We start from the raw sequence: 25,061 nt of genomic DNA, 5'->3' as shown, positions 1-25,061 counted from the left end.
CAAATTCGCCTAAAATTGTATAGGAACTAGGAAGGTTTCATTTCTTTAGGTTGTTTTTTTTCAAACCCAACAACACACCACAAGAAGAAAAACCGGCCTAAAGAGACCCACCCACCCCCTAATACATCGAAAGCCGCCCCAATTCTCCATAACCCGTCCCAGATCATGGTTTTGAAAATTGGACCGAACCGGACCGGCCGATCGAATAAAAAACCGACGATGAAAATGGTCCGATCCGGATAATTGCTCATTCGAAAACCACTTGAAAACCGCTGAATCGGCCGGTTGGATCGGATTGGTAACCGGCCGGTTCTTGTTAAACGGCGCCGTTTTGATGTTTGTTTTTGAAAAAAAAAAAACCCAATGTTCAGCCCTCACTCCGCTCACCCCCCTTCCCCCAACACCCCCCCCCCTCGTGCTGTCGGCGCAGTTCAGAATCACCCAACCAAAACCCTAGGTTCTCCCTGCAACGGTTCTGCCGCAGTGCCGCCGCCTTCCGTGCTGTCGGCGCCTCCGCGTCCTCTCTTGTAGCCCAGGCCCTCTCTTGTAGATCGGCGTCCTCCTTCCCCCTGTCCCTGTCCTCCCTGGCTTCTTTGTTCAAGGCTTGGAGCAGCTCGCCGCCGTGTCGCCGGTCGCCGTTGTCTCGCCGGTCGCCGTCCGTGTCTCCGTCGAAGGTTAGCACTGCTTTCACTTCTTCAGTTCTTCTCTTCCTTTTATGCTCTGTTTGCTGAATTTTGAATGTGAAATTGTGAATGGATTAATGGAAATCAAATAATTGATTTTGTGCTGCTGCTCTTTTTTTAATTCCTGAAATTTTTGTTGAAATTTTCTTGTTGCTGCTAAAAATGGATTAGGGATTACTTGTTGCTGTTTTGTAATTAGGGATTATGCTCTGTTAGCTTTATTGATTTCAGGTTTAGTGTGATTAGGGATTACTTGTTGCTGTTTTGTAATATTTGTTGCTGAATGCTAAAATGGAAATCAAATCAAATACTGTTTGTTGCTGAATGCTGAATGCTGAATGCTGAATGCTGAATGCTGTTGGTAGTATTAATTTTGTGCTGCTATTAATTTTCTGGCTGTGCTGTTGCGGTTTTTAAATTTGTGAATGATTCATTAATTTTAGTTATGGATGATAGTATTAAATTATTAATCAAGAAGCAATTGGTGATAACAATGCATCTGCCAATAATAACTGCCAATCTTCCTATTTCGAATGATGCTGCTAATCCTAATACTCCTAGTTTTTCTGATTAAAATGAATGATGGAATTTTTATTGTTGTTGAATTTTTGTTGTTGAATCTTGTTTCCATTGAAAAAAAGAAATAAGAAACTAAAAGGAGAAGAAAGCTTCCACAAACTATAGAATATTAAGAATTAATTCCCACAAAAAAACATAAGCAAATGTCATGAGTTATGCAAAATATATAGATTGTTAATAACCAGTAGTATAAACAAATTACATGAATTCTAAGTTTTGAAGTTTATTAATGATTATGTTTCACAGCAATAGCATAAGCAAAATGTCTATGCTTCCACAAATTATAAACTGTTAATATCTAGTTTTGTACAAATGTTTTCTCTGCTTTAGATGTTGAGTGTTGCTAATTCCCCAAATGTCAGTGCTCAACCCTGCATATTTGGTCTATGTTCACTTATCTTTTCAATCATTTGGTTGCCAAAGAATCAAGGATACTTATTTGTTTTTTTAGTGAGCTTCCAGTCAATAAAATTGTTGAATGTGACCTCTATGATGTATTGTACATAAGATGCTTTTCCATTAAAACGGTCATATATATTTGGTAACAATTGTAATTGGAAACTTTCAATAGGTACTTTCTCATGTTTTTAGAGTTTTGCATATTTCTAATAAGTTTACTTGCATAAAGCACCTTATAATTTATTTATTATTTTATTTTAAAACGATTTTTCCGGTTGAATCATGATTAGACCGGTTGGACCAATAAACCAGTAATTAGAGCGGTTCAATGACCGGTTCGGTTCTCAGTACCTTGCCCCAGACACATGAATGAATCTAATCTGCAACTCCCCCTTCCTCCTCCATTGCTTCCAGGTGCCAAGCCGCTCTGAAGCTCTGATTCCTTCTCCGTCTTGCTTCCCCAACCGTGGTTTCCTTGACTACCCTACCCCAAACAATTGGGTAGTCATGAAACATTAGAGACTCTATCCGCCTCTGCTTTGAAGATGTCCCTTACTGCTCCAGGGGGAGTCGTTGTCCAGTGACGACTCAGACTCTCTTCTGCCGCCAATCTCGCAACTGTGTTCGCAAGTTCATTTCCCTCTCCTGGTGTCCAGGTAACTCCAAGCTCCTGCTGCTCTTGCAACAAAATTCTGATATCTTTTACCCTTTTAGGATGGCGTCAATTTGCTCTTGGATTTCACTGTGCTTGAACTAAAATTTGGAAGTCTGATTCCCCATTTCCCCCAATTGTAGATTTTTTTTTTGCCAGAAACCCTTATATATCTTGTCTGAGGCTTTTTTGCCCAATTTCTTTCTAATCAATGAAGAATTAGCACCTTTGGAAAAAAAAACATCTTTTTATTTATTAAACTAAGAACACCCAATTGAAGGGAGTTAGCATATTCACTTCAAAGTCACTTCAACATGAAAGCCTCTGCTCAGATGAGTATACTGAAGTGTCTTAATGTTAATGTTTAAGATTAAAGTTGTCAACCAAGTTGCTCTTTTTAATGGAATGCTCAGTTTTTTAAATCTTCACTGAAGCTTTGTGACTGAATTTTCTATGACCATCGTCAAAATACTAAAAAGCAAATCAGATCCATGTTTGTTGGCAAAGGATCTTTGTAACAAAAAAAGGTTTCATTGGACTAGTGTGGATGGATTTTTTCCCTCTTTTTTCCTTTTCTATGTTGGTTAAAGAAAATTGGATCCTTAAGAAACCGTGTGTTTTTTTTTTTTGTCACATTGCTTTGCATTGTATCAAAAACTGGATATTTAAATTTCCTTAGATCTAACGTTCTAATCAACCACAAAGTTATTAATCAGTTAATCTTAGCTCGTCATTTGTTTGTAGATATTTTAGCTAGAGCTGTTCATTATAATCCAAAAATTGATCAAACCGGTTAAAAAATCTTATCTGATTTAAAATAACAGATTTTTTTAAATGCAATTTCTTTTAACGTCGTTAACCAGGACCAAACCTAGTTCCTAATTTCTCTCAAATTGGAACTCCCAGTTCTCCAAACTGGCGCATAACACATTGGTGTTCAACTCTCTCTGACTCTCTTACGCCTCTAGGGGAAGGACATCGGCAACCTCGCAGCACCACCAATCACTTCTGTGTATGTGTTCCGATGAGGTTGCTTCCTTCGCCGTAGTAGGTGTCTTCTCTGCTAGCGCAACTCTTTAACCTTCACCACCACCGTTCACAACTTCATCTTTCTTCTGGGTACGGTGTTTTTTGCTCCTTCATACACAATCTGTTGCCTTGGAGTTTGGGTTCTTGGGGTTTTGTAATTACCTTTGTCATTTTCTTTTTCTTTTGTTTAAATCATTTAGTTAGAGTAAAATTCTTAAATTAGCATCTTGTGTTAAAATTAATTTTGATCTACCAGTTATGCATAGCCCTCTTCTCTACTCTGTTCTACATTGCTTCTCACTTAGGTACCTACATAACTGTCATTGGTCTTCTTTGCAATAGGTACTAACCTTTGACTTTATTCTGCTCATTAACATATCTGGAATTTTCTTTGCATACATTTTCACAGAGGTTTAATCTATAATTCTATATAATGAAATTATAACAACATGGAATCAGAATCACTCTTGGATAAATAGTGACAGGAGGCATTTTGGATATCATTTGGAACTTGCAACTGATTTGTGTAGCATACACACTTCACATGCAGAATAAAATTAGTATCTATTTAAACTTGAAGTCTTGATGGTGGCTACTTATATGATTAAGGATTATAGGAACAAAGTTGAATCTGAGTTGACTAATATCTGCACTGATATCATGGCTCTTATTGATGAAAACCTTATTCCATCTTGTTCTGGTGGTGTACCTAGTGTCATCTTCTATAAAATGTGAGGGGATTTTGTTCTCTCTTTTCATTCTCTCTGACGTCTTTCTGTTTGAGGAATTTGGAATTTGATTGTTTTTGTTTTGTCATTTGCAGGAAGGGGAACTATTATCGGTATCTGGCCAAAATCAAGTATGTTGATAAGAGAAAGGAGGCTGCTGATCAGTCCTTGAAAGCATATCAGGTTTTCTTCTATTTATCTATGTGCTTTGAGGGTTCTTGATATTGGTTCCTTGCCATGCCTTCTTGTAGTGTAATTCATTCATTAAACCAGAGAGGTAGCATATTTCACTTCAAAGTTACTCCAAGACGGAAGCCTCTGCTCAGATGGGTATATTGAAGTGTCTGGGGCTGCCCAGGCATCAGGTTTTCACGGCCAGAAAGTATCTTAATGGTAATGTTTAGAATTAAATTTCTCAACCAAGCTGCCTTTTTGTAAAGCTTCATCAAATCTTTTTTTGTGATTGAATTTTCTATGACCATATATCGAAAATCAAATCAGATCCATGTGTGTTGTGAATTAAATCTTGTAACTGTAAAAGGTCTTATTCCTGTATTAGTCATTGGACTGGCTTTTCATTAGTTGAAGTTTTAAAAGCCAAATATTCTTAATCATAAGACTTCGGAATCAAGTTGTAGAGCATGAATGAATTATTCCCCCCTTTCCCCCTTTATTTGTATGCTTTATTCAATTGGACTGTTTCTAAACTGTATATTTATTTTGTGGTCCTCATTGATCTGTTTTAATTTTGAATGCAGTATCGAGCTTCTCCTGTCTTCACACAGCACAAAATTCCTCAGTGGAAGCTCACTCACAAGATGAGGATGTGGTGATTGCTTTGGGAAGTAATGTAGGTAATAGGGTTCATAACTTCAAGGAAGCCTTGAAAATGATGAAGAAGTCAGGCATACAGGTCACAAGGCATGCTTGTTTGTATGAGACAGCACCGGCATACATTACTGATCAACCTTGCTTTATCAACTCTGCAGTTAGAGCTGTTACTAAACTAGGTCCACATGAATTATTGGCTGCTCTCAAAAGAATTGAGAAGGACCTCGGGCGAACCGATGGAATAAGGTATGGTCCAAGGCCAATCGACTTAGACATTTTATTCTACGGTAAATATAAAGTCAGATCTGATATTCTCAATATACCTCATGAAAGAATTTGGGAGCGGCCTTTTGTTATCGCCCCTTTGATGGATTTACTGGGATCAGCTAGTGACAATGATACAGTTGCTAGTTGGCATGCATTTTCGAGCCATTCCGGTGGACTATATGAATTATGGGAAAAATTAGGTGGGGAATCGCTTATTGGACAGGAGGGTATATGTAGGGTAATGCCTGTTGCAAATGGCTTACTTGATTGGTCCTTGAGAACTTCCGTTATGGGCATCCTTAATTTGACCCCAGATAGTTTTAGTGATGGGGGGAATTTCCAGTCTGTGGAATCTGCTGTATCGCAAGTTCGATCAATGATTTCAGAGGGAGCAGATATAATTGATATTGGTGCTCAGTCTACGCGACCAAAGGCATCTAGGATCTCTGTTGAAGAAGAATTAAGTAGATTAATCCCTGTCCTAGAAGCTGTAAAGTCAATGCCTGAGGTAGAGGGAAAGCTCATATCTGTTGATACTTTCTACTCTGATGTTGCTTCAGAAGCAGTTAGTAGAGGGGCTCATCTTATAAATGATGTATCTGCAGGGCAGTTAGATCCTAATATGTTCAAGGTCATTGCAGATCTAGATGTTCCTTATGTTGCGATGCATATGAGGGGGGACCCATGCACTATGCAGAGCAGTGAAAACCTGAAATATGATGATGTTTGCAAGGAGGTGTCCTCCGAGTTATATTCAAGGGTTAGGCAGGCAGAACTATCAGGAATTCCAGCATGGAGGATTATTATTGACCCTGGTATTGGATTCTCGAAAAAAACTGAAGACAATTTGGATATCCTCACAGGACTTCCTGCAATCCGAGCTGAGATTGCCAAGAGTAGCTTTGCCATCTCTCGTGCTCCTATACTTATTGGACCCTCAAGAAAGAGATTTCTAGGTGACATTTGTTCCAGACCTTCTGCTGTTGAGAGGGATCCTGCTACCATTGCTTCTATAACAGCGGGTGTTCTGGCTGGAGCTAACATTGTTAGGGTGCATAATGTCAAAGATAATTGTGATGCTGTGAAGCTGTGCGATGCAATTCTAAAACATAAACATTCTGCCATGAAATCTAGACAATGAATTTGTCACCAACTTTGATGTTGAATTCTTTTGATACTCCCGTTTGATACATGGACTTGGCTTTATGCAACAAAGCCTTTGCTGATTTTGTTTGCCATGTCACTCGCATCTAAAGGTCATGTAGAACACTGACATGTTGCCAGTGCTGACTGGAGCAGAGAAGCATGGAGTACAATTAATGGAAGTGTATGTCAAATGGGAATAAAGCTTACACCCAGAATAATCAGCATGTCCTTACCAGTGTTGAATAAACTTTGGGTAATGCTAAGATGAAGAGTGAAGATTGCATTTTTTTTTTTTAGAATAGAAAAAGTCCACCAATAAAAATTTATCATGTGCATTATCTTCACTCTTGATCCAATTCTATTCAACTAAGAAATTCCCATAAACCTTAGTCTTCCTTTGTATTTGATTCTCAAATTTTGTTTCAACATTTCACTTGTAGCTTATGATTGACAGATATTTTTGGTCATATATGCAAAAAAGGATCTGTTATATCCCAGGAGGAAAAGAAAAAAAAGGTGAATGTCAAGGTATTTTAGCTTTTAGCTTTCCACGGTTTGAGACCATATATAGGGTCTGTTTGGGAGTGATGGTAGAAAAGGCAAAGGAGAGAAGGAATGGCACAAATTAGAGGAGATTCCGTCATTTAAAAATTCTTGAAAATAGCCTTAAGTGTGTTCCTTTCTTCTAATAAATAACTTAAGGGAAAGCTACCAAAATGGATTATCATGGTAAATGTGGGAAAATAAAAAAGCTATCCTGATTCATGGGAGAACAAAAAAAAAAAAAAAAAGAAACCAGTCTTTGTAACGCTTGTAACTGAACTAAGAAGAGTATGTGCTTAGTTTGTTGTTAATGAATAATGATATTGAAAGCGCTTATGAGAGAGAGAAGGAAAATATCCGTTCAATTATATAGGTAACTGACAATAACACATTAATTTAGCATTCAATTCCGGAAAAAATGCTCGTGATTCGTCCAGCATAAGGCATACCTCGGTTAATTCCGAGGAAAAAAAATTTGGAATTATATGCAGTTTAGACATGATCATAACCTTTTGTAATTTAGCAAAGATGCATAAATTTTGTGAAAACTTGTAAGAAAAAATCACACAATATCTTACTAGAGGACATAGGAGAAAATACAAAATTCCAACTCCCAACAACGATTCGTGGAATGGAATTTCTTTGATATTTGATTATGACGATGCCATTGATATAGCCAAAAAAAGTTAATACAAATGCCTAATGTTATAACTAACAACGGAAAAACAACAAGGGCAAATATATAAATAACACTCAGTTCTCTGTACATGGGATGAAAGCCTCACTATGATTCTATGCGAAAACATAAGGGGAAAACTAATATTACTAAGCGCATGGATCAACTAACAGGCTCTAATGCGTCCTCAGGCTCTAATTCTCGGTCACTCTTTATCGTGCGGTACTCGGTTTCAGTAATTGAGCGTATACCATTGTCGTCGGGAATCACGTCATCCATATCTTCGCGCGGAGGAAAGCCACGCACTCGGCCTTGAATCCATTGGTCTACAACCCCACAATCAATTGCATACTTGATGCTACGCTCCAGGTATTCTTTATCAGTTATGAAATCAGGCTGAACTGTTAACATTCGCATGAGAGCTGAAAAGAAAGAGAAGACGCCATTAGTTTTGGGATAAACATGAATTTTCATCTTAAAGCCACTCTTAACAGTTAGAAATTCATGCTAGAAAGTATGTATGTGCAACTCTATATATAATAATGTTGATTTACTTTATCTTTGAAGAGAAAGGAAGAAAAGGGTTTGAAGAGTATCAGTGAACCTATTTTACTTTTCAAACCTTTTAATTCCTTCCCTTCCCTTCCCCCCTCAAAAACTGAACTCAGAAGACGCAAACACCCCCCAAAAGAAGCAAGAGAGGTCCTTTTAACCAGACATGCTTTTAAACACTTCCAAAGGCTATATATACAAGTTCCTTGAGAATTTATTGACTTGAAAGCTATTCATGTCAAATATTCTTTCATAACAATGTCAGACATGATTTAAAAGAGATTTATTGGTCCTTTTTCTAAGGCAAAGACATTATTAAATGTAAATTCACTATAAAGTACCTGCAACAATGCCATCTCCAGATGCTGACATATCACAAGTGAATGGGGTGATTGGAGGGTCCTCCATACCAAGAATAGCACCATCAAACTCCTGAGTGTAGTAATGTATCTTGGAAGTTCCATTAGTCACAAACAAAATCTTAAGATTCTCATGCCAAAGTGGTTCTACCACTTCACGTTCATAATGGACAAACTTGGACCAATCGTTATTTTTGGTGTCAAATTCTTCTGTTGGTGAGATCCCACATAAAAATTCTAGTTCTTGCTTAGTGACCTCAATAATGTCTGCTAGATTCCATACTTTCTGAATGAAAGTTTTAGTTTCTTCCCTAGATTGCCATAGCGGCATAGGAAGGTTTAGATCATAGAAAACAACTGCTCCAAATTTCTTCGCAATCTTTATCGCTTGTAGTGTAGTGGATCTCATGTTACGATCAAGCAAAGAATGTGTGCTAAAGTAGAACATTTTTGCCTGCAGGAGATGTTATTAAATTATTCAAGCAGTGAAAAACAAAAAGTATCAACATCAATCAGAGGACCTAAAATGCAATAAGGAAAGCAATCATTCCTGTAATGGTGGCAACATTTCATATTTTTACTTTTCATTCAAATGCAAATTACTCTTTAACTAACATGTCCATCAACAAAGCGCCATATCAACAGACTAAGTGTTGTAAATACAGAACAACACAATAGACAATAGGATAATGAAATAGTTCGTTGGTTAATCTTCCAAGTTCTGATTTTGCTAACAATGGATGATGGTTCCATGAAATGAAAAAAGGCATTATCAAGCTCTATAATGGTGTTATATCAACAATAATCAGCCTATAAGGCTATAACCTACCACTATAAAATACAAACTTAAATGGGCTTCAAGTTAATACCTCTTTCAGCACATCAACATTTATCTCTGTCTTTGTCAAACAATCTTCAGCACAGGGTTTTACGCAACTCATTTTCAGTTTACTCCTTTTACCAATCTTCATCGTTGACGCAGCAGTAGACCTTCTACTATCAACACGGACTGATCGGGTTTGAACTTTATTCACATTCATATAATACAGCATTGCTTGACCATAATCGTCATCACCAAGCTTTCCCATGAAAGCAACCTTACCACCCAAGCTGGCAAGAGCAATGGCAACACTACCAGCCGAGGTACCAGGGGCCCTAACAAATTTTTCAGGGCTCCACAATGCATCCTTCATTGTTTCATGAATGTCATGATTTATAAGCCTATTGGCTGGCCTCCCCGAAGGAACAAAGGAATACTGTGCGGCTCCAAAGCAACAAACAAGGGGAGGCCAACCATAAGTATAGCTAATATCTTCTTCATCATAATTTACCCATTCTAAGTCATCATCACTTTCATCATCCACATTTTCAATAAAGGAAGTCTCCTCTTGGTCACTTGTTTCACCTTCGCTAGCCTTATTCTCTATAATTACCTTCTCCTCCTTAGGTTTCCTTCGTCTTCGAACCTTTTTCTCTTCCTTGACTTCCGTATCTTCTTCCAAATCAGCAGATACAGATGTAACTATAAATGATAGCAGGTTTAGACAACACTTAAAATAAAGCATATATATCACAGATAAATCATCAGCATCAAGACTAAGGCACCTTTTTTTCGAGTCCTTCGAGTTCTCTTCTTGGAATCATCGCTAGAGGAAGTTAAGCCTTCATTGGCGGAAGCATCAATGTTCTCCTCAGGGGACCCATCTGTGGATTTTTTCTTTGTCCTCGCTGTCACCCTCTTCGTTTTAGATGATCTAGAAGTCTTCTTTTCCACCACTGCATCATTTTCATTGGACTTTCCTATATCAGAATCAAGAGAAGCTTTCCTCCTAGCCATTGCCACATGACTCCATTTACATCCGGACCTTATATCCCAGGGAACCAAGGTTGTTGTCAAACTCGAGAGTCTTACAGAGATAAACTTCTACTAAAGAATAAATGTTTAGTATTCTAAATCAACAAACATGTCCACTTAGCGGGAAGTTAACAATTTTACAGACAATTAGCTTAAAACTCAAATCCATTTGTTCCTCTTACATGTTATCAACATCATCATTGCCTTGAATATCAATCCCATGCTTCCACACACGATCACTTACATTTCGGAATGCATTTTTCCTTCTAGACCTAGGAAGATACAACATTATCAGACATCCTGAAAAATATATCATATTATCAAATCATCAACATCAAGTTCTAATATCAGAATCCTAAATCCCTAATTACTAACTAATAACACACATTCATACAAGATAAACACAGCCTACAATCTCTACAACCATTAACAACACAAATAAATATGTTCAGATTTGCATTATAATGATTAATGGCAACCTGAAGTTGTGAACTGGTGGGGTGGATGAGATAGAGCAGGGAGACAGAGAGAGAGCCGGCGGAGGCGATGAACGGAGTCGAACGAGAGAGAGAACACAGCGGTCAGCGACGAACAGAGACGAACATGACAGAGGGAAGTCAGAGAACAAAGAATGACTACAAGCCGTCGGCATCGAACAGAGACGAACAAGGAAGATGCGAAGCCCAACTGAGAAGAACGCGAGATACTGAGAGATAGCGGAAGCGACAGACAACCGCCACTAACAGAGGCGACGGTGGGAGAGAGAACGGGAGGCAGAGGTGAGAACTGAGAAGCAAAGGGTTTTAGTGTGTGCAACGGCAAGAGAAGGGTGTAATCCTAAATCTTCTGATAAAAGTTAAAACATAATAAAATAAAGAAAACAAAAAGGAGAAATAGGTCCTAATTTTTTGTCTTCGAATATTTTCGTCATTGAAAATAAAATAATATATTTAAGTATTTGACTTTCTTAAAATCAGGATATTTAAATTTTTTTGTTCATATGGATCTGTTAAATCCAACGAAATTTAATGTGGTTCCTGATGCATTAATTTGACTGTTATAGTCTTATAGATATATACATGGATAAAAATTTTTTAAATAGAACAAATAGGTCTCCAAACGCTCAAAACGACATATTTTATCCTAAGTTTGAATCCTTCAAATTTATAGTAATGGTGAACAAAAAGAGAATAACATTTTAATGGCACCCAATTTCCATCTCTACTATCTGAAATTTCAGGTGATTAAATTGTTGAATAATTATTTTTTAATTCTAAAATAATTGTATGTATATATTACTGTGAAACCTAGAGAAAAGATTTTAATTTTGTACATATTTGTAGAGAAGCAGCTTTTCATCTCTTGAATAATTGTAAGCAAGTAAAGGCAATAAATTAGGGTGCTACACATGGAGGGAAACTTTTTAAAACAGGATAAATAGGTCCCCAGATGTTAAAACGACGTCGTTTTACCCTAAACCCTAGTTCTTCAAATTCAGAGTAATGGTGAACAAAAAAAGGGCAGTATTTTGTCCCATGGCTATTAACGGAGTATCATCAAACTCAAGAAAAAATGGAGGTGGAAGAAGACAAGAATCGTCTGGGCTCGCATTAAGACCTGAGCTCGCAGCGGACTGATTGTTAGGTTCGACGTCCCTATGTGAATGGAGGGAGTTAAAATGTCTAGGTTTTGAAGAAGTCAAGGACTTAAATGTATTTTCCAATTCTCAAGGACGACAATATCCGCGAGACATAAGGTCAGAAACCTATTTGTTATTTTCTCTAAAATAAAAGAATTTGGACCAAAACGACATAGTTTTAGCCAAAATGCAGAAACTTGTCAATTTCATAAACTCGTGAAACAATAAATTTTGGGTTAAAATTCAAAGAGGCAGAACTTGAAAATCATACTTTTAAACAGTGATGAGTTATTCCTTGAGATACGAATTACTAGCTAAGATTAGCAGGCCGCAACAGCACAAGATTATGCTTGCGCTTACACATGCACATACGCGACTGAAAGAGTGAAAGTGAAGAAGGGTTCAAGCACTGGTGCAGAATTATAAATACCACAAACTAATGGGCAAGTGCACCGGGTTGTACCAAGTAATAACTCAGGTGAGTGAGTGTCGATTCCATGAGGATTAATGAACTGAGTAACAATAGTTGAGTGATTAGACTAGTTAGACAAGCTAAAACGAATGGTTTCAAGTTCAAGTAGCATAAAACAATAAATCATAGAGTGCAAGAAAGCAAACAGTGAATGGTTGGTGAAACTAATGTGAGAAAACAGTTAAGATTTTTGAGATGTTTAAATTTTCAGATTGAGAATTCTTGTCAACTACTTTAATCAAGCAAAGATTCAATTCATAGCAAACCTTAAGTGATTAAACCCTAATTCCTTAGTAATTTAATCTCATCTAACTCAATCAACCGCCAATTCCTTGGTCACTTAATTTGAATTAGAAGATTAAGTCCAATTCTAGTTTATGAAATACACAAACCCTAAGTACCTAAAATAAGGCGATTATATGTCACGTATCGTGTTAAATCTAGATAATTAGAGAGTCGTGAGGAATTGATTTCAAGATTTAATTCTAGTAATATAAATTTTGCAAGATTTAACAAGAATTCAAATAGAAAAAGAGTTATCTTCTAATATACTCTAATTCCTAGGATGAAGAACGAAATCAATCCTAATTTAAAACAGTGCATTGATTAAGAGTAGAATGACAATAGTATTAATCCATTAAAATAAACAGAGCTCCTAACCTTCACAATGGAGGTTTAGTTGCTCATGGGCCAGAGAAAATTCTTGAGTTAAAAAAAAAGTGTAAATTCCGAAATGAGGAAGAAGAAGAGAAGTTCGAAGGGTTGAATCTTTTCTCCTTTTATATCTAATCTTAATTGATACAAAATAAAAATTCTAAAAATCCTAAAAATTATCTTTTCTTAATTTAAAAATTAAACTAAAAACCAAAAAAGGTCTTCCATGGAATTGCTTGACACGGGCCTGGCATTAAACGCCAAGTAGTGGCATTTAGAACCACCAAATAGAATGCAACTCCAACTTTTCGGGTTACTTTAGTGCCATCTTCACAGAGTTGTTGCACGATTTACGAGGCACCTGGTGCTAAACGCGAGTCGTGGCGTTTGGCGCTAGCTTTACAAAATGCTTGCACGAATTACGAGGCTTGTGGCGCTAAATGCCGGGTAGTGGCGCTTAACGCCAGCTTGACAACACTCATTTTTCTCCTTTTTCTTCTGCACGAACTTTGTTAAACTCGCCCGAACTTTACCTGTAATCAACAAAATAGAAATACAACTCAAAGTAGCATCCATGATGGTCTAAAATACCAAAATCTCATAAAAACTCAAACAAATCCACATCTAAATCTCTTTTTTCTTGAGATGCACCTAGGTTTCTCTTCTTGTGCATTCCATTATTTCGGTGCAACTCTGTTTGACCGTATACAAGATTTTCTTTCTGATTTCTCACAAACACTGTTTGTGTTGTTCATTCGTCTTTGAGCTTAATATCTTTTTGAAAATTAACTCGAGCTTATATTAGTATGGCGTATGAATCCTAGCTGTAACCATTGAGATGTTAATTCTTTAGAGCAAGACTTTTGGACGCGAAAATGAGCCTACGACATTACTAGGAATTTTAGAGCCTTAATTTTTGTTGATCGTATTGCTTGTGATTAAGTAGACGCAATAAGATGCACTGTGTGTATGGAATACCTAAATACCATGAAAACTTTCGAAACTTGATAGAAAAGATTAATATTAGTGCCAGTATTTGTGATGCCCGAACCAAATAAACCATTCGGATAACTGCGATGCATTGTTAAAGAGTTTAGGATATGCACAGATACAACAAATGCGATGGGGTGGCGAACGCCCTCAGCAGGAAGTCTCCGAGAGCTGTTTGGAGGACGATAAAGGAGAAGAACTGTTAAGTAAGTTAAGGTCTTAAGTTGGGTGTTAAGAAAGTGGATGGAGGTGTCAGATTGAACCAATTACAAATTACAAGGGATCGTAAGGTTGAGAATTTAGGGAGCACAATAATGGTGATAAGGAGCTACTGAGGATATTGAAGCTTGTTGAATCAAGAAGATACCAAGAGAGGATTTTTGAATTTACCCTGAAATAATGTACCACGTATCAAAGAAGATATTTTTGAGTAGCCAGAAATGAAGAACAAAGTGGCGATCCATGTGATTGCGTGTTTGACGCATGAGAAAGTAAAGAGTGACCACCAGAAGCCATTCGGAATATTGCAACCATTGAAGATTCTACACTGAAAGTGAGGAAGGGTAGCTATTGATTTTATAATAGATTGCCGAGGTCTAGGACAGAAGTTGATGCTATTAGGTAACCGTGGATTAAGTGACCAAGTCCATTCCATCCATCAAAGAAAACTATTTATTAGAGATATTGACGAGACTATACATCAAAAAGAAAGTGGGGGCCTCACAGTGTGCTAAATGCCTCTGTATTGATCGGAAACTGGAGCATCAAACATTTTAGTTCCTGAATTTGATAGTCGAGACAACGAAAAAGCTGAGTTAAGATTCTCACTATGAAAAGCCGACAAAAGAGTTATGCAGACCTAAAGAAAAAACTTCTCAAGTTGGAAGAAGGAAGATATGCATTTGTGAAGATTACTTTAACAAACTAGAATCGGATAAGTGATGCGGGCGGAAATTGGCGAGTTAAGAATGATTATAAAATATGCGTTGCAAGTATAGTTCTCAACCAACCAGAAATTCGCTTATCAATTTAGAAGGGTGTCACAGAAATTAAAATTAAAATACTGGGAGTATGAATCCCAGGTCGTCTCCCAACGAGTTACAGAAAAGTGTGCTATTTTATTAATCAGATGTTTTCAAAAAGATTTGAGTTGAATGGCAGAAAATTAAATTAGAGAATTTATATAAATTTAAATAAAAGCCTTGACTGGGAGTTGATTAGCTGGAAGCCCTATTCTTGTTGGAGTACTCTCAAGATTAATTGACAATTGAGGGTTATTATGTTTAGTTGCCCCTTACTAAGTAAGGGAAAGTCAAACGAGTTGGAATGCTGTTCTATCCACAAGTTCCAATCTGCTCTTAGGGGGATTGGTATTAGTGACTAGAGAGCAATCCAACAATAAACCCAATTACAATCTTTCTCTTGAGCATCCCAACTCAAGGATTCCTTTCAATCAACTCCCCATCAAGTTAGGGAACTACTCGCTCATTGTAAGTGCAAAATTCATAACATAAGAAAGGGAATTAAAGAAAGACATGATAAATAATAATCAAAAGATTAATTAAAAATAAAAGTGATTCTTGTATTTAATAAATGCTAAAATAATTCAATAGTAAGATTAAGTAAATTAAGGAACATGGAAGAGTAAGAGACAAGTAAAGAGAACGAACTAGAATGTCGAAGTCTTGATGAGGCAATAACTCTTCTCAATATCCCAATGCAAAACAATGAAAAATAACAAATCCTAAAAACTATGAATGTGTAGAGAGAAAACCTAGAGGAGAGGAAAACTAGATCTAAAAACTAAAAAAAACTATGCAGAATGAATGTTGTTTTTGGTTTCTGCATGTTCTCTGGCTCTAGTCTGCTTTTCTGGGCCGAAAACTGGGTCAAAATAAGGCCCGAAATCGCCCCCAGCGATTCTGCAGATTATGCAGATCGCGCATGTCATGCGGTCGCGTCCTCCATGCGGCCGCATCATTCAGCTTTCTGCTTTGCCACGTGGTCGCGTCATCCATGCGGCCGCGTCACTCGTGCTATTCCATGCCGCGCGGTCGCGTCATCCATGCGGCCGTGTCGCTTCTCGCTGGTCATCTCCTCAATTTTTTGTGTTTCTCCCATTTTTGCAAGCTACCTTTCCAATCTCTAATTCATTCATGCCCTATAAAGCCTGAAACACTTAACACACAGATCACGGCATCGAATGGAATAAAGGAGAAATAAAATACATAATTAAAAGTCTCTAGGAAGCAAGTTTTCAATCATGCAATAACTTTAGGAAGGAATTATAAATGCATGCTTATTTAATGAATAAGTGGGTAAAGATCATGATAAAATCACATAATTAAACACAATATAAACCATAAAATAGTGGTTTATCAATAAGCAATCAAAAACTAAGAAGTTAAACCTCGCTAAGTTGGTCCATTTCAATTTTTGGAGAGGATTGATGGTCAGTGGCATATCAAATAATTTTTCTGCCGTACCTTTCGAACCTATTCAACGTACTCCACATTTTGTAACTTCTAAGGCACGTTTCTGAAACAAACCCATGTCTTACAACCTAAATTAGTTTAAATGAAAGGAGATTGGCATTTCGAGTAAGATCAGCTTCAAGAAACTCTGAGTAAGAGAAGTCTCATTAGTATGGGTTATTTGGCATCGAATTAGAGATGAGGAATACACCCGGGAACTTGAATCAGAAATGAGGACAGACTACCCACACCTCTTTTCAAGTAACCAAACCTGAATTTTGAGAACAAAATTCTTACTTAGGTGTGTTGGATGTAAACCCTGTAAAATTAGCGAATAATTAATCAATAAATTAATTTTTAATAAAAGAAATTAGAAATATAAATTTTTATAGTAAAATAAGATAGAACTAATTAAATAAGAATTTTGACACTAATTTTAAAGAATTTGGCCTAAGATTGGGTCAAACAGACTGAACCGATCGAACTGAACCCAAACCGGGCCTATGGGCCCAACTAACCCATTAAATTAATGAGCATCTACTCATTCTTCTTCTTCCTCATTGAGGAACCCATGGAGCATGCAAGGAGGGAAGGGAGAGCTCCATAACCTAACTTCCACTTCAATCTCATATAACTTCTCGCTCTGAGCTCCGATCGTTGCATCGTTTATGGCCACGCGACCACATCGTCAAGCTCTACAAAGCCCAGTCAATATTTAGGTAAGGAAACCACTTCTGTGTTCCAATTTCTTCCTTTCTAATTTCGAAATTTATGAGCAATTATGTTAAAAATTATTTAATTCCGGTGTTTAAGCTCGAATTAGCTTGAGGAGAACGCTTAATCTTACTTCTTTGGTGCTTGTGTAAGGTGAAAATCCTAGAATCCTAGCTAAATCATTGATTAAATATTTTCGGTATTGAATTTTGGGTATGTATTTGTGATAAATATGTTAGGTGTATGTATATATGTGATATGAGGCAATTGGATATGTTGGAAGCTTAATTGGAAGTTTGGAGTGAGATCTAGTTGCTGAATTTTGGTGATTGAGGCTTGCAATTTTGCCTTGTGGGTTGCCTTGGGTTATACAGGAAAATCGGCCAAGGTATGGTTTCGGTTTCTCGTATTTAATATGTAATGTCTTGTGAAAATTTAGGCTAGATGACCATAGGATAGGTTGGAATGTATGAGTATATTTAACGCTTAGCACCTTTGATGATGATTATGATATGAATTGAGTATTTGTTGGATGATTGTTGTTTATGATGATAATAGGATGTTAAGTGATGAGTTAATGATGATTGACATAATGATATGAAGATATATTAAGTAGGTGGATGATAATCTTGTTAGTATATTTGAGAAATTGATGCATGAGATTGTTAAAATTGAGGAAGGATGGGATGTGGAGGTTGTTGTGGTACTGAAAGAGTATGTTGTGTGATGATTTTGTGTATGGTAGGTTGAGTTTGAGTTGGTTTTGGTAAAAATAGAGGTTTAAGAATTTTTGTGAAAAATTTATTTTTGGCCAAATGATATGCGAAATTGCTACTCAGGTTGTGAATTGTTGTTCGAAATTGATTCCCTGGCAATGGCACCAAAAACGGATGCACAGAACCATGGTCTAAACATATCTTCACAACTTCGCATAACTAACCAGCAAGTGCACTGGGTCGTCCAAGTAATACCTTACGTGAGTAAGGGTCGAATCCCACGGAGATTGTTGGTATGAAGCAAGCTATGGTCACCTTGTAAATCTCAGTCAGGCAGATATAAAATAGTAATGGGGTTTTCGAAAATAGATAAGAAAAGAAGGATAGAAATACTTATGTAAATCATTGGTGAGAATTTCAGATAAGCGTATGGAGATGCATTCGTTCCTCTGAACCTCTGCTTTCCTGCTGTCTTCATCCAATCAGTCTTACTCCTTTCTATGGCTGGCTCTATGTAAGGATGTCACCGGTGCCAATGGCTACTTTCGATCTCTCTCGGGAAAATGGTCCAAATGCTCTGTCACAGCACGGCTAATCGTCTGGAGGCATCACCTTTGTCGTTGGTTGCATCCTATTCCTCCCTGTGAAAATGGTCTGATGCGCTGTCACTGCATGGCTAATCATCTGGAGGTTCTCGGTCATACTGGAATAGGATTTACTATCCTTTTGCATCTGTCATTACGCCCAGCACTCGCGAGTTTGAAGCTCATCACAGTCATCCAATCATTGAATCCTACTCGGAATACCACAGACAAGGTTTAGACTTTCCGGATTCTCTTGAATGCCGCCATCATTCTAGCTTATACCACGAAGATTCTGATTAAGAGATCTAAGAGATACTCATTCAGTCGAAGGTAGAACGGAAGTGGTTGTCAGGCACGCGTTCATAGGGAATGATGATGATTGTCACGTTCATCTCATTCAGGTTGAAGTGCGAATGAATATCTTAGAAGAGAAATAAGATGAATTGAATAGAAAACAGTAGTACTTTGCATTAATCTTTGAGGAACAGCAGAGCTCCACACCTTAATCTATGGAGTGCAGAAACTCTACCGTATGAAAATACATAAGTGAAAGGTCCAGGCATGGCCGAATGGCCAGCCCCCAAAACGTGATCAATAGATCAAAATATAATCCAAAGATGATTCCAAAGATCCAAAGATGTCTAATACAATAGTCAAAAGTCCTATTTATAATATACTAGCTACTAGGATTTACAGAAGTAAGTAATTGATGCATAAATCCACTTCTGGGGCCCACTTGGTGTGTGCTTGGGCTGAGCTTGAATGTTACACATGCAGAGGCTCTTTCTGGAGTTGAACGTCAGGTTGTAACGTATTTCTGGCGTTCAACTCTGGTTTGTAACTTGTTTCTGGCGTTTAACTCCAGACAGCAGCGTAGAACTGGCGTTCAACGCCCTTTTACGTCATCTAAACTCGTTCAAAGTATGAAATATTATACATTTCTGGAAAGCCCTAGATGTCTATTTTTTAACGCAATTGGAAGCGCGCCATTTTGAGTTCTGTAGCTCCAGAAAATCCACTTTGAGTGCAGGGAGGTCAAAATCCAACAGCATCAGCAGTCCTTCTTCAACCTCTGAATCTGATTTTTGCTCAAGTCCCTCAATTTCAGCCAGAAAATACTTGAAATCACAGAAAAACACACAAACTCATAGTAAAGTCCAGAAATGTGAATTTAACATAAAAACTAATGAAAACATCCCTAAAAGTAACTAGATTCTACTAAAAACATACTAAAAATAATGCCAAAAAGCGTATAAATTATCCGCTCATCACAACACCAAACTTAAATTGTTGCTTGTCCCCAAGCAACTGAAAATCAATTAGGATAAAAAGAAGAGAATATACTATAAATTCCAAACTATCAATGAAACATAGCTTCAATTAGATGAGCGGGACTTGTAGCTTTTTGCCTCTTGAATAGTTTTGGCATCTCACTTTATCCATTGAGGTTCAGAATGATTGGCATCTATAGGAACTCAGAGTTCAGATAGTGTTATTGATTCTCCTAGTTCAGTATGATGATTCTTAAACACAGCTATTTTATGAGTTTTGGCCGTGGCCCTAAGCACTTTGTTTTCCAGTATTACCACCAGATACATAAATGCCACAGACACATAATTGGGTGAACCTTTTCAGATTGTGACTCAGCTTTGCTAAAGTCCCCAATTAGAGGTGTCCAGGGTTCTTAAGCACACTCTTTTTTTGCTTTGGACCTTGACTTTAACCGCTCAGTCTCAAGTTTTCACTTGACACCTACACGCCACAAGCACATGGTTAGGGACAGCTTGGTTTAGCCGCTTAGACCAGGATTTTATTCCTTTAGGCCTTCCTATCCACTGATGCTCAAAGCCTTGGGATCCTTTTTATTTGCCCTTGCCTTTTGGTTTTAAGGGTTATTGGCTTTTTGCTCTTGCCTCTTGGTTTTAAGAGCTTTTGGCTTTTTCTGCTTGCTTTTTCTTTTTTTCTTTTTTTTTCGCCTATTTTTTTTTCTGCAAGCTTTGTTCTTTGCTGCTTTTTCTTGCTTCAAGAATCATTTTTATGATTTTTTAGATTATCAAATAACATGTCTCCTTGTCATCATTCTTTCAAGAGCCAACATATTTAACATTCTTAAACAACAACTTGAAAAGACATATGCACTGTTCAAGCATACATTCAGAAAACAAGAAGCATTGTCACCACATCAATATAATTAAACTAAGTTCAAGGATAAATTCGAAACTCATGTACTTCTTGTTCTTTTGAATTAAAACATTTTTCATTTAAGAGAGGTGATGGATTCATAGGACATTCATAACTTTAAGACAAAGTTACTAAATACTAATGATCATGTAATGAAGACACAAACATAGATAAGCACATAACATAGAAAATGAAAAACAGAAGAAATAAGAACAAGGAATGAATCCACCTTAGTGATGGTGGCGTTTCCTTCTTGAGGAACCAATGATGTCCTTGAGCTCTTCTATGTCTCTTCCTTGTCTTTGTTGCTCCTCCCTCATTGCTTTTTGATCTTCTCTAATTTCATGAAGGATGATGGAGTGCTCTTGATGTTCCACCCTTAATTGTCCCATGTTGGAACTTAATTCTCCTAGGGAGGTGTTGATTTGCTCCCAATAGTTTTGTGGAGGAAAATGCATTTGAGGCATCTCCGGGATCTCATGGTGATGAGCTTCATACGCCTCTTGAGCTTCATGAATGGGCTCTCTTGCTTGCTCCATCTTTTTCTTAGTGATGGGCTTCTCTTCCTCAATGGGAATGTCTCCTTCTATGAAAGCTCCAGCTGAGTAACATAGATGGCAAATAAGATGAGGAGAAGCTAGCCTTGCCATGGGGGATGACTTTTCGGCTATTTTGTAGAGTTCAAGGGAGATGACTTCATGAACTTCTACTTCCTCTCCAATCATGATGCTCTGAATCATGATGGCCCGATCCACAGTAACTTCAGATCGGTTGCTAGTGGGGATGATGGAGCGTTGGATGAACTCCAACCATCCTCTAGCCACATGCTTGAGGTCCAATCTTCTTAGTTGAACCGGCTTACCTTTGGAGTCAATCTTCCATTGAGCTCCTTCCACACATATGTCCATAAGGACTTGGTCCAACCTTTGATCAAAGTTGACTCTCCTTGTGTAGGGGCGTGCGTTTTCTTCCATGTTTGGCAAGTTGAACGCCAACCTCACATTCTCCGGACTAAAATCTAAGTATTTCCCCCGAACCATTGTAACATAGTTCTTTGGATCCGGGTTCTTACTTTGATCATGGTTCTTGGTGATCCATGCATTGGCATAGAACTCTTGAACCATTAGGATGCCGACTTGTTGGATGGGATTTGTTAGAACTTCCCAACCTCTTCTTTGAATTTTATGTCGGATCTCCGGATACTCATTTCTTTTGAGTTTGAAAGGGACCTCGGGGATCACATTCTTCTTGGCCACAACATCATAGAAGTGGTCTTGATGGGCTTTGGAGATGAACCTTTCCATCTCCCATGACTCGGAGGTGGAAGCTTTTGTCTTCCCTTTTCCTTTTCTAGAGGATTCTCCGGTCTTAGGTGCCATCAATGGTAATGGAAAAACAAAAAGCTTATGCTTTTACCACACCAAACTTAGAATTTTGCTCGCCCTCGAGCAAGAGAAGAAAGAATAGATGAAGAAGAAGAAGAAATGGAGGAGAGGGGGAAGGGGTTGTATTTCGGCCAAGATAAGAAGAGAGGGTTGTGTTGTGTGAAAATGAGGAAGAATGGAGGGCTATATATAGGAAAGGGAGGGGGTGAAGGTTCGGCCATTTAGGGTGGGTTTGGGTGGGCAATTGATTTTGAATTTTGAAGGTGGGTGGAGTTTATGAGGTAGGTTTATGGGGAAGAGTGGATGGATGTGAGTGGTGAAGAGGTGATGGGGAAGAGAGATTGAGGTGAAAGAGGGGTGAGAAGAAGTGAGTGGAGGTAGGTGGGGATCCTATGGGGTCCACAGATTCTGAGGTGATCCTGTGGGGTCCACAGATCCTGAGGTGTTCAAGGATTTACAACCTTGCACCAAATTGGGCATGCAAAATGCCCTTGCACACAACTCTGGGCATTCAGCGCCAGGTTGGTGCTTGTTCTGGGCGTTGAACGCCCATTTGTAGCCTATTTCTGGCGTTGAACGCCAGAACCATGCTTGTTCTGGGCGTTCAGCGCCAGATCTTCTCCAGGGTGCATTTCTGGCGTTCAAACGCCCAGATGCTGCCCATTTCTGGTGTTTTGTGCCAGAACCATGCTCTATTCTGGCGTTGAACGCCCAAAACATGCTTCTTACTGGCGTTTAAATGCCAGTAAGGTCTTCCTCCAGGGTGTGATTTTTCTTCTACTGTTTTTGATTCCGTTTTCAATTTTTATATTTATTTTGTGACTCCACATGATCATGAACCTATAAAGACATATAACTAAGAAAAATATAATTAGATAAATAAAAATTGGGTTGCCTCCCAACAAGCACTTCTTTAATGTCAATAGCTTGACAGTGGGCTCTCTTGGAGCCTCACAGATGTGCAGAGCTTTGTTGAGACCTCCCAACACCAAACTTAGAGTTTGGTTGTGGCCTCCCAATACCAAACTTAGAGTTTGACTGTGGGGGCTTTGTTTGACTCTGCTTTGAGAGAAGCTTTTTATGCTTCCTCTCCATGGATGCAGAGAGAGATCCTTGAGTTGTAAACACAAGGTTGTCCTCATTCAATTGAAGGATCAATTCTCCTCTGTCCACATCAATCACAGCTCTTGCTGTGGCTAGGAAAGGTCTTCCTAGGATGATGGATTCATCCTCTTCCTTTCCAGTGTCTAGGACTATGAAATCAGTAGGGATGTAAAGGCCTTCAACCTTTACTAACACGTCCTCTACTTGTCCATAAGCCTGTTTTCTTGAATTGTCTGCCACCTCTAATGAGATTTTAAAAGCTTGCACCCCATAGATTCCCAGTTTCTCTATTACAGAGAGGGGCATGAGGTTTATCCCTGAACCAAGGTCACACAGAGCCATAAAGATCATGGTGCCTATGGTACAAGGTATTATGAACTTTCTAGGATCCTGTCTCTTCTGAGGCAATGTCAGTTGATCCAGATCACTTAGTTCATTGGTGAACAAGGGAGGTTCATCTTCCCAAGTCTCAATACCAAATAATTTGGCATTTAGCTTCATGATTGCACCAAGGAACTTGGCAGCTTGCTCTTCAGTAACATCCTCATTCTCTTCAGAAGAGGAATACTCATCAGAGCTCATGAATGGCATAAGGAAGTTCAATGGAATCTCTATGGTCTCTAGATGAGCCTTAGAGTCCTTTGGTTCCTCAGAGGGAAGCTCCTTATTGATCACTGGATATCCCAGGAGGTCTTCCTCCTTGGGATTCACGTCCTCTCCTTCCCTTACAGGTTCGGCCATGGTGATTAATTCAATGGCCTTGCACTCTCCTTTTGGATTTTCTTCTGTATTGCTTGGGAGAGTACTAGGAGGGATTTCAGTGATCCTTTTACTCAGCTGGCCCACTTGTGCTTCCAAATTTCTAATGGAAGACCTTATTTCATTCATGAAACTCACAGTGGCCTTAGATAGATCAGAGACCAAGCTTGCTAAATTGGAGGTATTTTGTTCAGAGTTCTCTGTCTGTTGCTGAGTGGATGATGGAAAAGGTTTACTATTGTTAAACCTATTTCTTCCACCATTATTAAAGCCTTGTTGAGGCTTTTGATCCTTCCATGAGAGATTTGGGTGATTTCTCCATGATGGATTATAGGTGTTTCCATATGGTTCACCCATGTAATTTACCTCTGCTATTGCAGGGTTCTCAGGATCATAGGCTTCTTCTTCAGAAGATGCATCTTGAGTACTGTTGGATGCAGCTTGCATTCCATTCAGACTTTGAGAAATCATATTGACTTGCTGAGTCAATATTTTATTCTATGCCAGTATGGCATTAAGAGTATCAATTTCAAGAACTCCTTTCTTCATATGCGTCCCATTACTCACAGGATTCCTCTCAGAAGTGTACATGAAATGGTTATTAGCAACCATGTCAATGAGTTCTTGAGCTTCTGTAGGCGTTTTCTTTAGGTGAATGGATCCACCTGCAAAAGTATCCAATGACATTTTAGCTAATTCAGATAGACCATCATAGAATATATCCAGGATGGTCCATTCTGAAAGCATGTCAGAAGGACACTTTTTAGTCAGCTGCTTGTATCTTTCCCAAGCTTCATAGAGGGATTCACCTTCTTTCTGTCTGAAGGTTTGAACATCCGCTCTAAGCTTGCTCAACTTTTGAGGAGGAAAGAACTTGGCTAAGAAAGCCGTGACCAGCTTATCCCAAGAGTTTAGGCTGTCTTTGGGTTGAGAGTCCAACTATATTCTAGCTCTGTCTCTTACAGCAAAAGGGAAAAGCATGAGCCTGTAGACTTCAGGATTTACTCCATTAGTCTTAACAGTATCACAGATCTGTAAGAATTCAGTTAAGAACTGAAAAGGATCTTCAGATGGAAGTCCATGAAACTTG

General features: G+C 38.2%; 2 protein-coding genes across 27 annotated transcripts; one reads left to right on the top strand and one right to left on the bottom strand.

Annotated features, from left to right (window-relative positions):
- Nucleotides 1–365: 365 nt before the first annotated feature.
- LOC107604773 (folate synthesis bifunctional protein, mitochondrial) lies at nucleotides 366–6,957 on the top strand. Of its 25 annotated transcripts, none has more exons than XM_088491880.1 (6): nucleotides 416–674; nucleotides 2,076–2,317; nucleotides 3,220–3,432; nucleotides 4,166–4,253; nucleotides 4,344–4,463; nucleotides 4,829–6,957. In XM_088491880.1, exons 5-6 carry the CDS (start codon nucleotides 4,397–4,399, stop codon nucleotides 6,307–6,309), a joined length of 1,548 nt encoding a protein of 515 aa, XP_088348006.1. In that variant the 5' UTR covers nucleotides 416–674; nucleotides 2,076–2,317; nucleotides 3,220–3,432; nucleotides 4,166–4,253; nucleotides 4,344–4,396; the 3' UTR covers nucleotides 6,310–6,957. The 25 variants fall into 25 exon arrangements, with proteins under 25 accessions (XP_088347999.1, XP_088348006.1, XP_088348005.1 ...); XM_088491879.1 differs by having other exon boundaries at nucleotides 3,177–3,432; XM_088491878.1 differs by lacking the exon at nucleotides 3,220–3,432 and adding an exon at nucleotides 3,822–4,073 and having other exon boundaries at nucleotides 434–674.
- A 527-nt stretch (nucleotides 6,958–7,484) lies between these two features.
- On the bottom strand, nucleotides 7,485–11,145 carry LOC107604772 (fructokinase-like 2, chloroplastic). 2 transcript variants are annotated; one of them, XM_016306453.3, is made up of 6 exons: nucleotides 10,779–11,145; nucleotides 10,482–10,599; nucleotides 10,050–10,309; nucleotides 9,314–9,966; nucleotides 8,427–8,898; nucleotides 7,485–7,955 (listed from the first exon to the last, which is right to left on the bottom strand). In XM_016306453.3, the coding sequence occupies exons 2-6, from the start codon at nucleotides 10,586–10,588 to the stop codon at nucleotides 7,696–7,698; spliced, it is 1,752 nt and encodes a 583-aa protein (XP_016161939.1). In that variant the 5' UTR covers nucleotides 10,589–10,599; nucleotides 10,779–11,145; the 3' UTR covers nucleotides 7,485–7,695. The 2 variants fall into 2 exon arrangements, with proteins under 2 accessions (XP_016161939.1, XP_016161938.1); XM_016306452.3 differs by having other exon boundaries at nucleotides 10,482–10,571; nucleotides 10,779–11,138.
- Nucleotides 11,146–25,061: the final 13,916 nt, after the last annotated feature.

This window comes from Arachis ipaensis, chromosome B6, assembly GCF_059453495.1.
Source record: "Arachis ipaensis isolate K30076 ecotype BB chromosome B6, ASM5945349v1, whole genome shotgun sequence".
NCBI classification, from domain to species: Eukaryota; Viridiplantae; Streptophyta; class Magnoliopsida; order Fabales; family Fabaceae; genus Arachis; species Arachis ipaensis.
This window is presented reverse-complemented; position numbering and strand designations above follow the sequence as displayed.